Below are 17,344 nucleotides of genomic sequence, written 5' to 3'. Positions count from 1 at the left end.
TGCAGAATTCTGGGGTGAGGCCGTTAAAACTTCAGTTTATGTGCTAAACAGGAGTTCGACAAAAAGCGTAGAAGGGATCATGCCATATCAAGCTTGGTATGAGAAAACTCCAAATATACACCATTTTCGTGTATTTGGGTGTCTTTCTCACATCAAGATAACATCACCTCATCTCACAAAACTTGAAGACAGGAGCGTAAAAGGAGTGTTGCTTGGATATGAGGAAGGATCAAAAGCCTATCGTCTCTATGATCCCATTAGAAAGAAAGTAATGATAAGTAGAGATGTTGTTTTTGAAGAGGATAAGAGTTGGCCATGGCAGTCCGAAAAGAAAGAAGAGGAGATGGAGAATTCCGATATTTTCACTGTAAAATTAAAAGATGTAGGGGGTGCTACAACGATATTGGAAGAGGGGGATGTGTCATCTAAATCCACGGCACAAAACTCTCCTTCCAGTACATCAGAATCAGAGTCAGATTCAAACTCCACTAACTCCACTCCACCTCGAAAGTTTAGATCATTGCAGGAAATCTACAATGAAACCAGAGAAGTCGAAGCAGAAATTGGGTTATGCTTCTTATCTATGGAGGAGCCAACACAATTTGAGGAAGCAAATCGCAATGGAAATTGGCGACAAGCAATGGAAATGGAGATTGAGTCAATTCGGAAGAATGAAACATGGGAGCTTGCCGATTTGCCTAAGGATCACAAAGCTGTAGGGCTCAAATGGATCTATAAGCTAAAGAAAGATCCAAATGGGAAGATAATCAAACATAAAGCCCGACTCGTAGCTAAAGGCTATGTGCAGAAATATGGAGTCGACTACAAGGAAGTATTTGCTCCAGTTGCGAGGATTGAAACGGTAAGAACAATTCTTGCATATGCAGCACAAATGCAATGGAAGGTTCATCATATGGACGTCAAGACTGCGTTTTTAAATGGTGAACTCGAAGAGGAGGTGTATGTGCTGCAGCCAGAAGGATTCATTGACAAACATAATCCACAGAAGGTGCTCAGACTGCATAAGGCGTTGTATGGCCTTAAGCAGGCTCCGAGGGCATGGAATGCCAAACTGGATCGATGCCTCATATCACTGGGTTTCAAAAGGTGTCCGTTTGAGCATGCTGTCTATACGAAGGAAACTGGAAACAATGTTACAATAGTGGGAGTATATGTAGATGATCTTATTCTCACAAGTTCTAGTGGAATTCTTATTGATAAATTCAAGGGTGAGATGATGAAGATATTCGAGATGAGTGACTTAGGACTCCTAAGTTACTATTTGGGAATTCAGGTGAATCAAAACTCAGAATATATAACTTTATGTCAATCAAGTTATGCCAGCAAGATTCTTGAAAAAACAGCAATGTCAGATTGTAATAGCTGTTGTATACCCATGGATCCAAGATGCAAATTGAGTAAACATGATGAGGAACCACCTGTTGATGCTTCAACATACAGGAGCATTATTGGAAGTTTGCGATATCTTGTGAACACACGTCCTGATCTAGCTTATTCGGTTGGGGTGGTTAGTCGTTACATGGAGTCACCAACGACATCACATATGAATGTTGTTAAGCAGATTCTAAGATATGTGAAAGGAACTCTAAATCTTGGAATTGAGTACAAGAAGAATCAAGAGTGTGAGGCGCTGATTGGGTATAGTGACAGTGATCTTGGAGGTGATGTAGACGACATGAAGAGCACAACTGGGATTATATTTTTCCTTGGTGAAAATCCAATCACTTGGGTTTCACAAAAACAGAGAATTGTTGCACTTTCGTCATGCGAAGCCGAGTACATTGCAGCAACAGGAGGTACATGTCAAGGAATATGGCTTACAAAGATAATTGCAAGTTTAAGAGGAAATAATCATGTCAAGCCTGTTCTAAAGATAGACAACAAGTCAGCAATTTCATTAGCCAACAATCCAGTACATCATGAGAGAAGCAAACATATCGATACAAGGTTCCACTTCATTCATGATGCTGTAAAAAATGGAGATATCAAGTTAGATTACACCAGAACCGAAGTGCAGCTGGCAGACATTCTGACTAAACCTTTGGGCAGACAAAGGTTTCTGGAATTAAGGAACAAGATAGGAGTGAAGCAAGTTTAAGGGGGTGATTGATACCGTTATAAACTTGCTAAATAAACTTAATTGTTACTGTCATTGTGTTTTTTGATTAAGTCAATTTTGTTATTTTCTCTGCTAGAATGTAGGAGTAGTGGACAATAATATGGAGCAGAAACAGTCCATGTAGAAGCTATTTTTTAGCAATAATGATAGCTGAAATTTCTGTAACAAACTTCCTCTCAACACTATAAAGAAGGAAGGAACAAACTTCCTCTCAACACTATAAAGAAGGAAGGAATTTAGAGGTTTTTGGTGAGCTTGTCTAACAACAGTAAATAGAATCAAGTTTTTCCTCTATCTTCATTGTGTTATTTCATTTCTTCTTTTTTTAGTTCTGACAGGGGACACGGTGATGGCCAATTCCAAGCTCCATGGAAACAACCTGCAGCCCCACGTGAAGACCAACATCCCCATCCAATACATGATCAAAGGCATGATGGTGAATACCATAGTCAGGGATGTTTCCACGTCATTCAGATAAAAACCAACGCAGTCATGATCCTCGGCTTGACAGCAAATACCATAGCCCATGGATTCTTCCAAAGCAATACCCTGATGAAGACAACATCACTCTCCAGCAGAATCGTCCAGCTGATGAAGATCAGCATCCCAGGCAGCCTAAAAGAAGTCGGACAAAGAAATCACAGGATCAAGATCACTATCCAATCCATTATGGTCTCCCACCGGCACAGCAACAGCAACAGGTGTCTAGTGTCACCTTGAATGCAGCTTACGTAGATGCAGGTTCTCTGCTCAATGCTGATATCTCTGTGCTTGCAAACTTCACCAATCCAAACGACAAGGTCAGTCTGGATTTCAGTCACATCATCATTGATCTATATTATGGGAATAGTCTCATTGCTACCCAGTACATAGAATCTTTCTCTGCATCAAAGGCTGAGTCCAGGTTTGCAAATGTTCATATGGTAACTAGCCAGGTTCGGCTTCCTTTAGGAGACGTTGCTCGGCTTCAGGAGCAGATAAATCAAAATGGAATCATATTTAATATCAAAGCAATGTTTCGGGTGCGATCTCAGCTGGGGAGTTTATTTGCATATTCTAATCGGCTTTATGGCCAATGCTTCATCATGGTTACTGCACCTCCTACTGGTGTCCTGAGAGCAGCCAGGTGCAGTACAAAACGTTGAGATGGGTCTCCTAATTAGTGAGAAATGATTTTGCATATTTTCAGGAATGATTCTTTCTTGCTTCCTTTATTGTATCATTTTTTTTTAAAGAAAAACTCTAATTGGGTTTCAAAGAGTTGCAGTTCCTCAGCTAACTACATCCAATTTTTATTACATTGCCATCTACATACATTTTTTTTGGGATACAGTATAATTTATTTCAGTGAACTCAATGATAGAATAGTCTGCAAATTTCTGAAACAGACGCATATATATATAGTAGTTTTCCTCTCTGATATACCCAAAAATAACAAAGTTAACCAAAAGCAACTGAAAAGGCGAACAAAAACACAAAAACAAAAAAAATACTAAGCAGTATAACAATGTCGTCCATGCAACTTAGAAAAAAAAAAAAAAAACAATTTGCAGTTAAGGTATGAGAAACAGCTGAAGCAATGACCACAGCATGCTACACAATCAAAGAATTGTCTGTCAAGCTTGAAGACAAGATCAACTTGAAATGGGCGATGATTATTTTAATTTACTCCATGGAAGAGAAAGCTCGCACTCCATGTCCCCATCAACTATACACCTTTTGCAGCCATTTGAAAGATAACGGGAAGATGTGAGTGTTGCTACTTTGCTTTACTTTTACATCTCTCAAGTTCAATAATTGTCCTTGTTAGGATTGAGAAGACTTTTCAAACAATGACAGTGTTTTAGAAGATGTGGAAGAATCCCACAAGAAAGAAAAAGAAGAGTATATAAGTGGACACACTGTACTTATTACAAAGCCCAGCAATATTTTGGCCCAACACTCCCATATGCAGACTTGGACCGGCCCGTCAGTTTCTTAACTGAAAGGCACAATAACCACACAATTCCCACTTTGATTACGGTTCAAGGATATTTGTGGTATTTTAACAAGACTCCGGCGCCTAGAAATGGACAGTGCACCCATATTCTGAAGTGAGGATTTTCCAAGGAATGTGGGCCATGTCATTTACCAAATACGTGACTGCACATGCATATGCTCTCTACGTGGAAATACTTGGATTGATGCTTGTACAGAAATTTCAGAAGTAGAAGGAAGTGTCTTATTTTTATTTGCATTCAACCTTATCTCTAAATCCCACCAGACACTGAATCTTGACAAATAAGGTTAGTCTATGTCATATTCAATGGAAAAGAAATTAACTCAAATTATTAGTTTTTTACTTTGTTACTTTAAACTCGTTTGTCATTTTTAATTTATTTTTCTAATTATTTTAATTTCAGTCTAAATAATATTATATTGAGTCTTTAGAAATTTACAGATTTTTCTTTCGTGCTATCAAGCACTACTTCAGCTATTAATATTGTAGCTTCATTTTTGCGTCAATTTCTGCTTTCAGTTTAGTTCATTACTATAAATGTAAAGGATTATCATGAATGAAAATACACCTTTGCAGCAATTTTCTGTTCTTTCACTTTCAGTATTCTCTATTTATATTAAATTCTAACCTTTATTATGTGTTTTTCATTATTAAACCTTCAATTAGTATCAGAGCCATTTTCTTAAGGGACTTGTGAGATGGAATCTAAAGGAAATTTTTCTCCAAATGCTCCAATCATCTTTGATGGAGAAAATAACGAAATTTGGGCAATCAGAATGGAAGCCCACTTGGATGCGCTTGACCTTTGGGAAGCCGTGGAGGAGGATTACGAAGTTGTTCTGCTGCCTGAAAATCCCACCATGGCTCAAATAAAAAAACCATAAGGAGAGGAAAATCAGAAAATCAAAGGCCAAAAATTGTTTGTTTTCTGCTGTTTCAAACACTATTTTCACCAGAATTATGTCTCTCAAAACAGCTAAGCAAGTATGGGATTATCTGAAGGAGGAGTACGCTGGCGATGATAGGATTTGAGGCATGAAAGCTCTCAATTACGTAAGAGAGTTTGAGTTGCAAAGGATGAAGGAATCAGAGACAGCCAAAGAATACTCTGAAAGGCTGCTTGATATTGTCAATAAAGTAAGATTACTTGGCACTTCCTTTGACGATTCTAGAATCGTCCAGAAAATGTTAGTTACTGCGCCTGAAAAATATGAAGCATCGATCACCACTTTGGAGAATACAAGAGATTTGTCCACAATCACCTTGGCAGAGTTATTAAACTCTTTTCAGGCTCTAGAACAGAGAAGGTCTATGAGGCAGAATGGTTTTGTCGAAGGAGCTCTTCCCGTCAGGCATCATGAAGATAACGAGTTTCAAAAGAAGCAAGTTGTTTCTAAGTAATGGGCACATTTCTATTGACCGCAATCGTAGCAAAGGTGGAAACTCAAAAGAATATCACCTTGCAAACATTGTAACAAAACAGGCCATTCACCATTCAAATGTTGGAGGAGGCCAGATGCAAAATGTAAGAAGTGCAATCAACTTGGACATGAAGCTATAATTTGCAAAAACAAGAAGCAAGTAGCAGATGCACAAGTTGCTGATCAAGATGAAGAAGATCAGATTTTTGTGGCAACATGTTTTTCTTCTAGGTAAAGCTCCTTACACGCCACAACAAAACGGAGTCAGTGAGAGGAGGAACAGATATGTGATGGAGATGGTGAGATGTATGTTGCATGAGAATAATTTACCTAAAGGTTTTTGGGCAGAGGCTGCCAACACTGCTGTATTTCTTCAAAATCGACTTCCAAGTAAGGCATTGAAGGATCAAACACCATTTGAAGCCTGGTATGGTTTTAAGCCTTCATTGAAATTTCTTAAAGTGTTCGAAAGTGTTTGTTTTGTTCATGTTCCACAGAATAAGCGTGATAAACTAGACAAGAAAGCCATTCCTGGTATGTTTGTCGGTTACAGCTTAGTTTCCAAAGCTTACAAAGTCTATCATCCACAAACCGGAAAGATGACTATTACCAGAGATGTTCACTTTAATGAAGAGAAGCAATGGGATTGGAATGACTCACCAAAACTTTTACAAGAGCTTAGTCTTCCTGAAGAGCAATCGAAAGACAAATGGTTGGAAGAAAATATTGATGATTCACCAGTTAGAGGAATCAGGTCACTTTCTGAAATCTATCAAAGGTGTAATATGGTAGTCTATAAACCAGCTGGACATGAAGAAGCTCTTAGAGATCCAAAATGGAAAAAAGCAATGGAGGAGGAAATGTCGATGATTCAAAAGAACAAAATATGGGAGTTAGTCAACAAACCTGCTGACAGAAAAATCATAGGAGTGAAGTGGGTGTTCAGAATAAAATTAAATACTGATAGCTCCATCAACAAACACAAGGCCAGACTTGTTGTTAAGGGTTATGCCCAGATTTTTGGTGTTGATTACTCAGACACCTTTGCTCTTGTGGCTCGATTGAACACAATCAGAATGCTTCTAGCCATTGCTGCTCAAAAAGGTTGAAAAGTATTTCAATTAGATGTTAAATCTGCATTTTTGAATGGTGTTCTGCAAGAAGAAATATATGTAGAGCAACCTGCTGGTTTTGTTGTGCAAGGTGAAGAAGATAAAGTCTACTTGCTCAAAAAGGCTTTTTATGGCTTGAAACAGGCACCCAGGGCCTGGTACAGCAAGATAGATGATTATCTGCAAAGTTTAGGCTTCAAAAAAAGCTTATCAAAGGCAACTCTTTATGTTAAACATAAGGATAATAATGTTCTTATAGTCTCTCTTTATGTTGATGATATCTTGGTGATAGGAAATAATGTCTTGCTGGTTGAAAATTTTAAACAAGAAATGGAGCAGATTTTCCAAATGACAGATCTTGGGGTCATGAACTATTTTCTTGGAATGGAAATTACACAAAGCCAGAATGAAGTATTCATTTGTCAAAAGAAATATGGCAAAAAATTTTGAAGAAATTCCAAATGGAGGAATGCAAATCAGTTGCTACACCTAGGAATCAAAAAGAGAAGCTGAGCAAAGGAGATGGAACCGAGAAAGTTGATGAAGGCTACTATAGAAGCTTGGTTGGATGCTTTATGTACCTTACTGCCACCAGACCTGACATTTTATTTGTTGTAAATCTCTTATCTCGCTTTATGCATTGTGCTAGTGAGTTACGTTTAATTGCAGCAAAGAGAGTGTTAAGATATATTAAGGGTACAATCAGTTATAGTGTCAAATTTGAAAAAAGTAAAGATTTCAAGCTATGTGGATTCTCGAATAGTGATTGGGCTGGCTCAGTTGATGACATGAAAAGTACATCAGGCTACTGTTTCAGTTTTGATTCGGGTTTTTTCTCTTGGTGCTCAAAGAAGCAAGAGCTTGTTGCACAATCTACTGCTGAAGTAGAGTTTATTGCAGCAACAACAGCAGTTAATCAAGTTTTGTGGATAAAGAAGCTTTTGTGTGATCTAAATATGGAGCAGAAAAGTGGTGTTGAGATTTTTGTTGATAATCAAGCAGCAATTGCAATCTCTAACAATCTAGTTTTTCATGAAAAAACAAAGCATTTCAACATCAAACTGTTCTTCTTGAGAGAGATACAAGAAAATGGAGGAGTAACACTGGTTTACTGCAAAACTAAAGATCAAATAACAATGGTTTAAAGCTTCTGTTACTTTAAACTCACAATAATATTAGATCGAGTCTTTAGGAATCTGCAGATTTTTCTTTATTTTTCTTTCGTGCTATCAAGCACTACTTCAGTTGTTGATATCGTGGCGCTATCAAGCACTACTTCAGTTGTTGATATCGTGGCGCTATCAAGCACTACTTCAGTTGTTGATATCGTGGCGCTATCAAGCACTACTTCAGTTGTTGATATCGTGGCGCTATCAAGCACTACTTCAGTTGTTGATATCGTGGCGCTATCAAGCACTACTTCAGTTGTTGATATCGTGGCGCTATCAAGCACTACTTCAGTTGTTGATATCGTGGCTTCATTTTTGCGTCAATTTATGCTTTCAGTTCAATTCATCACTATAAATGTAAAAGGATTCTCATGAATGAAAATACACCTTTGCAGATTCTCTGTTTATATAAAATTTTAGCCTTTATTCTGTGTTTTCCATTATTAAACCTTCACAAATCATATTGCAGAACAAAATTGCAACAATATTAAGTTTTTTCAGTGCAAAAGAGTGAAGATGAAAAATTCTCCTGATGCTTGTAGTTGGCAAACAAGGCAGCTAGTTATTTTGAAGGTGAAGAGACAGCTTGAAGAAGTTTTGGGCATATCTTAGGTAAAGTACAATGATTCTCTATACCTTATGCTCGTGGATGCCTGTTTTCCTTCTGCCTTTTCTGCTTCTAATCAAAAGAAATATGAAAGTTGAATGTGAAAACAAGCAGCTTCCACCAAGCCCTCACAAGTTTCCAATTAAAGGCAACCTTCATCAACTTGGAGGATTGCCTCACTACTCTTTGTGGCAACTCTCCAAGAAATATGGCCCAGTCATGCTTCTCCAATTCGGTCGGGTACCTGCTGTTGTAATATCCTCAGCTGAGGCAGAAGAGAGGTTCATCCTTCAATTAATTTCAGCCAATAATTCCAGGAGATAAAAAGGCCACATATGTTCATCCTTTAATTGATTTCCAATATCAGCTTTTCTTTGAGCGGCAAGCGCCTGCAATAATTTTCAGGTTCATCAACTTAGAGGCAAAAGCTCTAATGGCTCCTTATGCTCTACCTTCGTGGCTTCTTTTCTTAGTTCTGTCTCTGTTGCTGGTCTTCAGATGCAAGGAACATAGAAGACGAAATAATCCAATTTTAGGCAACCTGCACCAACTTGGTGAATTGCCTCACCAAGCTTATTGGCAACTCTCCAAGAAATATGGCTCTGTCATGCTTGTCAAACTTGGTCGTATATCAAATGTGATAGTCTCTTCTGCTGAGGCAGCAAAACAGGTCTTAAAAGATCATGATCTTGCCCGTTGCAGCAGACCTCAATTAGCTGGCGCTACAAGACTCTCCTACAATTATTCAGATGTGGCCTTCACACCGTACGGTGATTACTGGAGAAACATGAAAAAACTAATTATTCTTGAGCTCTATAGCTTGAAGAGGGTGAAGTCTTTTCAGGCCCTAAGGGAAAGAGAAATTGAATTGTTCATCAATTCAATCTCTGAGTCAGCAGCTTCAGCAACTCCTGTTAATCTTACAGAAAAGTTGCTCTCTCTTACTGCAAATATCACCTTTAAAATGTCTTTTGGATTTGACTATCATGGTACTGACTTTGACAGAAAAAGATTTCCTGAAGTGGTTCATGATTCTGAAGCTGTGGTAGCAGCATTCTCCATCGGTGAATTAATCCCATATGTTGGATGGATCGTTGATTGGATAAGTGGTCATCACGCAAGGACTGAAAGAGTTTTCAATTAGTTGGATACTTTCTTCCAATATGTAATCAATGATCATCTTAAACCTGAAAGGAAAAAGGAGCAGGATGACGTGATTGATGTGCTGATAAGAACAAAGAAGGAACAAGCTGACCTTGGAAATTCTAAATTCACAAATAATACCATTAAGGGAGTCCTTCTGGTAAGCTGCAAACTTTTGTTGAGAATTTGATTCACGATATTAGGAAAGAAAATAAAAAGAGTAGAAATAGTGAACTGAATAATACAAAAATAAATTCATATGCCTTTAAATAAGGAATTTATAACCAAAATTCAAAATCTAAAAAATCTCAACAAAATATCCTATAACTTATTAAATAATTAAAATTCTAAAATAATAAAAAAATAATAACCGAATATTGAAATTTTGAATTAAATATCAACATTCTCCCTTAATTCAAAATTTCCATAAAATTTAAATTTTATTATTTCGAATTGTGTTGATTGAATGGAGCACTTCTCTCTGGCTAGCAATTTTATATGTTGGCGCGTCCTCTCCAACTAATCAATGTTAGAGCATTTCTCCCATTGATGGGACCACTTCTTTCCGGCTAGCAATTTTATATGTTGGCGTGTTCTCTCGACTAATCCATATTAGAGCATTTCTCCCTAACCGACAATTTTAGTGCACTTTTCACCAACCTCGCCATGGAGCACTTCTCTCCAAATTATCACACTAAGCTTTTATCATTGTTGAAATTTTTTTTGTTAGAGCAAATTTCTCCAAATAACTTTTCTTGTCAATACACTTCTCATCGTTCATCCTTAGAGAACCTATGAAAATGTGTTCCTCACAGAATCTCTTGTATTTTCTTTACCCATAAGATCATTAAAACTCTGATAACATGTTGAAAATTTGATTCATAATATTAGGAAAGAAAATAAGAAAAGAAATAGTAAAGAACTGAATACTTAAAAATGAAATTAAAATGCTTATTTAGCTTTATAACCAAGATTCAAAATCTAAAAGATAACAACAAAATATCCTATAACTTATTTGAATAATTAAAATTCTAGGATAATAAAAAATAATAACTGAATATCATATCTAATGCTGAAATTTTGAATTAAATCCCAACATTATGCATGTGATTATAAATTCTGCAGTTAAACTACATTTACCATTCATTTTGTTCATACTTGCTGTAACTTTGAAACTAAGCCTTAACCTCATTCTGACAATTGTGTATCAGAATTTATTTGCAGCTGGTGTAGACACCTCTGCTATTATTGTGAATTGGGCAATGGCAGAGCTTGCAAAGAACCCAAGAGTTATGAAGAAAGTTCAAAATGAAATAAGAAATTGTTACAGGTTATAGAAAGTAAATATGTTAATATAGGAAATAAATATTGATAGATGGTTAGTTACTTAATTTTAGGAATTGTATAATCATAGACTTGATTTTTCTTCCTGTTTAGATACCATCTCATGTATAAATAGGTTATAATCTCTATTGTGAAATATAACAAAATATTATATTTTTACATAGTATCAGAGCCATTCTAGTAGAGATTTAATTTTTTCTCTCTCATCAAGTTTTAAAATTTTGGGAGATTTAAGGCTCCTATTCTTTTGTGTTACCCATCTAGGGTAATATTTGTCTCTCATCATCCATCTAGAGAGGACGCCGAAGTTGCTTTGCAACCCGCTTGTCAGATCTGTGGTTCGTTTGCCGTTTGGGTGTTGGGTGAAGACGTTTTTTTTATACTGTTCACTGGGTTAGATTTTGTTATCTTCCTTTAATTCATTTGAAGGTAAAGGACTATAGAATTTTGGTTGAAATGATTTTTGACAGTAAGATCCATATTATTAAAATTATCCCAACGTTTTCGGTAGCGGCTGAGATAGATAAAACGTGTCTTATTTCCTCTTCATATAAATGGGTCATTGATTCTGGTGCCACGGATCACATAACAGGTAATCCTCGTATTTTTATTAGCTTTCAATCTCATAAAGCACCTTCTCTTGTTATTATAGCCGATGGGTCAATCTATAATGTTGAGGATTCTGAGACTGTTAAACCTACTCCTTCTATTACCCTATCATCTGTGCTAAGTTTACCTAATCTTGCCTTTAATTTAATCTTTGTGAGTAAACTTACCAAAGACCTAAATTGTTGTGTTTCTTTTTTCCTGATCATTATCTCATTCAGAATCTTGTGACGAAGTAGATTATTGGTAAAAGACATGTATCTGGGGGTCTTTACATTTTGGATGCATGGATACCTCAGTCTGTTGCTTGCTCCAGTGTCATGTCTCCGTTTAAAGCACATTGTCGGTTGGGACACCCTTCTTTACCGGTTTTGAAGAAGTTATGCCCTCAATTTCATGAGATATATTACTGGAATGTGAGTCATGTCATTTTGCAAAATATCATTGAAACTCTTTAACTAGAATCAATAAACGAGCTGAGTCTGCTTTTGAATTAGTTCATTCAGATGTTTGGGGCCCATGTCCGGTTGGATCTAAGACTGGATTCAGATATTTTATCACTTTTGTGGATGATTACTCTAGAATGACTTCGATTTATTTCATGAAGCATCGTTCAAAAGTGTTTTCTAATTTTTTTCTGCCTTTTGTGCTGAAATCAAGACTCAATTTAATGTTTCTATGAAAATTTTGCGGAGCGACAATGCTAAAGAATATATGTAAGAATCATTCCAGACTTATATGACTCAACATGGTATTCTTCACCAATCGTCATGTGTTGATACACTTGCTCAAAATGAGGTAGCTGAAAGGAAGAATTGACATCTTCTTGAGACTGCTAGAGCTCTATTGTTTTAAATGCAAGTTCCTAAGCAATTTTGGGCTGATACTATCTCTACTGCATGTTTTCTCATTAATCGCATGCCCTCCGCAGTACTAAACGGTAATACTCCTTATAATGTCCTATTTCCTAAGAAGCTATTATTTCCTCTCGAACCACGACTGTGTGGCAGTACTTGCTATGTTCGGGATGTCAGACCTCATGTGACTAAATTTGATCCTAAAGCTTTGAAGTGTGTTTTCTTGGGATATTCTCACCTTCAGAAGGGGTATCGGTATTACTCTCCAGACCTCAATAAGTATCTGGTCTCAACAGATGTAGTCTTTTTCGAGAAAGTTTCTTTTTATCCTGTTGCACAAATCTCTCCTGATCAAGAGGATGATGATGAGTGGCTTATCTATAGAATCATATCTAATGGTGGAACCTCTTCGAATATGTCTTTTGCTGTACAATCTGATGGTAACATTCCTCCTAATACTCAGCCTCCTGTTAACCCGTTAGTTGTTCAAGTTTACTCTCGAAGACCAGTACATGATGATACATGTCCTGCACCAGAATCTTCTTCGCCATCAGATCCACCACCGAGTGACCTTGACCTCCCCATTAGTCTTCGTAAAGGTAAACGACAGTGTAAATCTATCTATTCTGTTGTTAATTTTCTATCTTATGATCACCTGTCTTATGATCACCTGCCTCCTTCTTCTACCTCCTTAATTGTCTCTCTAGATTCCATTTCTTTGCCTAAGACAGTTAAAGAGGCCCTGACTCATTCTGGATGGTGTGATGCAATGTTTGAGGAGATCAAGGCTCTAGATGAAAATCATACTTGGGAACTAGTTGATTTACCCTCTGGCAAGAAGGCTGTGGGCTGTAAATGAGTTTTTGCCGTCAAAGTCAATCCAGATGGCTCCATAGCGAGGCTTAAGGCCCGTCTTGTCGCCAAAGGTTATGCCCAAACCTATAGCGTTGACTATTCTGACATTTTTTCTCCTGTAGCAAAAATGACCGCTTGTTTATCTCCCTAACTGCTTCTCAGCATTGGCCTTTACACCAATTAGATATCAAGAATGCATTTTTACATGGTGACCTCCAAGAGGAGGTGTATATGGAGCAACCACTAGGGTTTATTGCTCAGGGGGAGTATGGGAAGGTTTGCCATTTGAAGAAATCTTTGTATGGTTTGAAGCAGAGTCCCGTGCATGGTTTGAAAAATTCAATGAAGTTGTTCAAAATTTTGGGTTGAAAAAAAGCAAGTGTGACCATTCATTCTTCTATAGAAATTTAGGTACTGGTATTATTCTCCTTGTTGTATATGTTAATGATATTGTCATTACAGGGAATGATAGTACAGGGATCTCTTCTCTCAAAAACTACTTGCATAAACTACTTGCATGCGAGTTTTCATACCAAAGACTTGGGTTAGCTTAAGTATTTCTTAGGAGTCGAAGTCTTGAGGAGTAAAAAGGAAATTTTTCTGTCTCAAAGGAAGTATGTCCTTGACTTACTTGCAGAAACTGGGAAGATGGAAGATAAACCATGTAGCACACCAATAATTCCTAATATATGTCTTACAAAAAATGACGGAAACCCTTATGATGATCCAAAGAGGTAGAGGAGGTTGGTTGGAAAGTTGAACTACCTTATGGTGATGACTCGGCCAGATATTGCTTTTACAGTACGTGTTGTAAGCCAGTTCATGTTTGCACCTACGGTGAAACATTGGGCCGCTCTATAACAAATTCTATGTTATCTAAAAGGGACTCCTGAACTCGGTATACTCTATAGAGATCATGGGCATACTGCATTTGAGTGTTTTCCTGATGCTGACTGGGCGGGATCCAAAAGTGATAGAAGGTCGACTAGTATTTTTTGGAGGAAACCTAGTGTCTTGGAAAAGTAAAAAGCAAAATGTGATATCCAGATCCAGTGCCGAGTCAGAATATAGGGCCATGGCTCAATGACTTGTGAATTTTGTGGATAAATCATCTACTGAAGGAAATTGGTATGGATGTTGCATCACCCGCAAAACTTTGGTGTGATAATCAGGCTGCTCTTCACATTGTTTCCAATCCAGTATACCATGAACAGACTAAGCATATTGAAATTGACTGTCATTTCATCCGTGAGAAAATTCAAGAAAATTTAATCTCCACCCGTTATGTGAAGACAGGAGAGCAATTGGGTGATTTATTCACCAAAACTTTAAATGAGTCTCGAATAAAATATTTTTCTAATAAGTTGGACGTGATAAATATTTATGATCCAACTTAAGGGGAGTGTTACAGATTATAGAAAGTAAATATGTTAATATAAGAAATAAATATTAATAGATGGGTTAGTTACTTAATCTTAGGGATTGTATAATCATAAACTTGATTTTCCTTCCTATTTAGATATCATCTCTCATGTATAAATAGATTGTAATCTTTATTGTGAAATATAACAAAATATTATATTTCTACAGAAATCATGTTGGAAAGAAAGGTAGATTGACTAAAGATGATATTGATAAGCTTGAATACCTCAAGATGGTAATAAAAGAGACTTTCAGATTGCATCCTGCAGCCCCACTGCTAATTCCAAGAGAAACCATTTCTCACTGTAATATCAATGGTTATAATATTTATCCTAAAACAATCATCCAAGTCAATGTCTGGGCAATTGGGCGTGATCCTCAATAGTGGAAAGAGTTCTTCCCAGAAAGATTCGCTGGGGCAAAATTTTGAGTTTTTGCCATTTGGAGCTGGGAGAAGAATTTGTCCTGGGATGCATATGGGAACAATAACAATAAACAGTATACTCGCAAATCTTCTGTATTGGTTCAATTGGAAACTGCCCAACAGGATGAAGAGCGAAGACATCAACATGGAAGAGAAAGCTGAAATAAGTCTTACTGTCTCTAAAAAGATACCACTCAGCTTTGTGCCTGTGAAGTACCTTCAGTAGCTGTAACAAGATAATATCAGCTGAGAAGTATATTAAGATTTGTATTTTCTGGCAAAAACATCGAGTCCAGTCATTGTTTTCTTTGCTTAAGTACTGCAGTAAAATATTTTCCAAATAAAATCTGTACATGTGGTGAGATAACTGAATGATTGGAAAGTGTTAAGGATGGAAATGCTTTGAACTTCATTTCAAGTGTTCAGGGTGGCTATGCCACGGAGTCTGGTTTATGCTTTCTATTTCACTGCAATTGTATCTGTGAAATTTCTGCAAGTCTTCTGAAAAATAATCTCAAGGGAACAGAGGATTTCTAGGTTATACTTAAGAGCTAACTTATACTCTCAATTTTATTTAAATTTACTCTCAGTTTTGCCGAAAATATGACATCATCTCTCCTAACCTCCCTCTAAAATAAATAAATATGCACATGTATAGTACATGATAAATTAGGAGGCTGCATGTGTTGTATCTCCTTGTTATTTTTCACAAACAAGCATGTCTAAAAATATCTCTGGTGCATGTGTCAGTGTGTGTGTATATATATATAAAATCTTTTGTGCATCTAAAACATGTTCATTTGCAGTGTGCATGTCTGTAGATATGGTCCTCTACAAAGACTAGAAGGAATTCTAACACAGCAGGTTTGTTTAAAATGCTACTTTAATATCAAAATACAACATCTGTCATCCCATAGTATTGAGCGAAGACAACAAATGAATAGTGAATTTCGCAAATCCTTTTCCTGTAAATCAGCTGCAGCCTGCAGGTTAAAATCTGGTACTACTATAGAATGTGAAACATTTTTGTACATTCACGGACAAGTTCAAGGAAATCAAGTGTTTAAAAACATAATTCGTGCACAGTTGTTTGAAACTAGGAGAAAGTGATGTTCAATAAAACTCTATTCTACTAAACAAGAAATTATGGTCAATAGTTACAACTGCATACTCAGGCCTTGTTCAGGTTGAACATGGTTAGCACTGCAATTCCAGGTAAGCTGAACTTCCAGAAAGATTTCTAGATTACAATTATAAATGTTGACTAGAATTCTCAACTTAACTAAACTATAATCCCAACCACTTAGAATTGGCCAATGCCAACAATAATTGTAGTACCAAAAAGATGAGATATAACAAGACACCGAAATGGCTTCAAAGCAGTGATAAGATTTGTTGAGATTATTTCTGTATATTGAGATTATTTCTGTAAATAGCCTAGATTTGTAGTGATAAATCTAATGAAGAAGGTCTACTTCCACAACCTACTAATAAATCTCAAGACCTAGATTCAATTATTTTAATTGGAGAGGACTATAAAGTATACTTGCAGTTCCAAGCAGCTAAGCAACATCCTCCATCTACCAGCATTGCTCACTCCGGTAATTCCTTTGCTTGTCTAACTAAGTTTTCACCTGTTGGTCTATCCCATTTATAATTTTGTGAGTTATCATCGTTTGTCTCCTTCCTATTATACTTTTGTTTCCACCATGTCTGCTGTTTCTATACCCAAGACAGTTAGAGAAGCATTGGATCATCCTGGTTGGTGTAATGCAATGGTTGAGGAGATGACTGCTCTTTATAATAATGGAACTTGGGAACTGGTCTCTTTACCACCTGGCAACTCTACTGTTGGTTGTCGATGGGTTTACACAGTTAAGGTGGGACCTGATGGCAAAATTGATCGCCTTAAAGCTCGCCTTAAAGCTCGCCTTGTAGCTAAAGGTTACACTCAGATTTATGGGTTTGATTACAGTGATACTTTCTCTCCAGTAGCCAAAATAGCTTCTGTTCGTCTCCTTATCTCACTGGCTGCAATTAATCACTGGGCCCTTCATCAACTGGACATTAAAAATGCCTTTCTTCATGGAGAACTCGCCGAAGAAGTCTATATGGAGCAACCTCCGGGGTTTGTTGCTCAGGGGGAGTCAGGCTTAGTATGTCGTCTTCGAAGCTCATTGTATGGTCTAAAACAGTCTCCAAGAGCATGGTTCGGGCGATTCAGCAATGTAGTTCAACAGTTTGG

At 37.0% G+C, this 17,344-nt stretch overlaps 1 protein-coding gene and 1 pseudogene across 1 annotated transcript; both read left to right on the top strand.

Moving 5' to 3' along the window:
- Nucleotides 1-5,174: 5,174 nt before the first annotated feature.
- LOC110630076 lies at nt 5,175-5,540 on the top strand. The gene has a single exon (XM_021777389.1). It carries the CDS (start codon nt 5,175-5,177, stop codon nt 5,538-5,540), a length of 366 nt encoding a protein of 121 aa, XP_021633081.1.
- A 2,923-nt stretch (nt 5,541-8,463) lies between these two features.
- LOC110629153 lies at nt 8,464-15,951 on the top strand (annotated as a pseudogene).
- The last annotated feature ends 1,393 nt before the right edge of the window (nt 15,952-17,344 follow it).

This window comes from Manihot esculenta, chromosome 13 (assembly GCF_001659605.2).
Source record: "Manihot esculenta cultivar AM560-2 chromosome 13, M.esculenta_v8, whole genome shotgun sequence".
In the NCBI taxonomy this organism is placed as follows: domain Eukaryota; kingdom Viridiplantae; phylum Streptophyta; class Magnoliopsida; order Malpighiales; family Euphorbiaceae; genus Manihot; species Manihot esculenta.
This window is presented reverse-complemented; position numbering and strand designations above follow the sequence as displayed.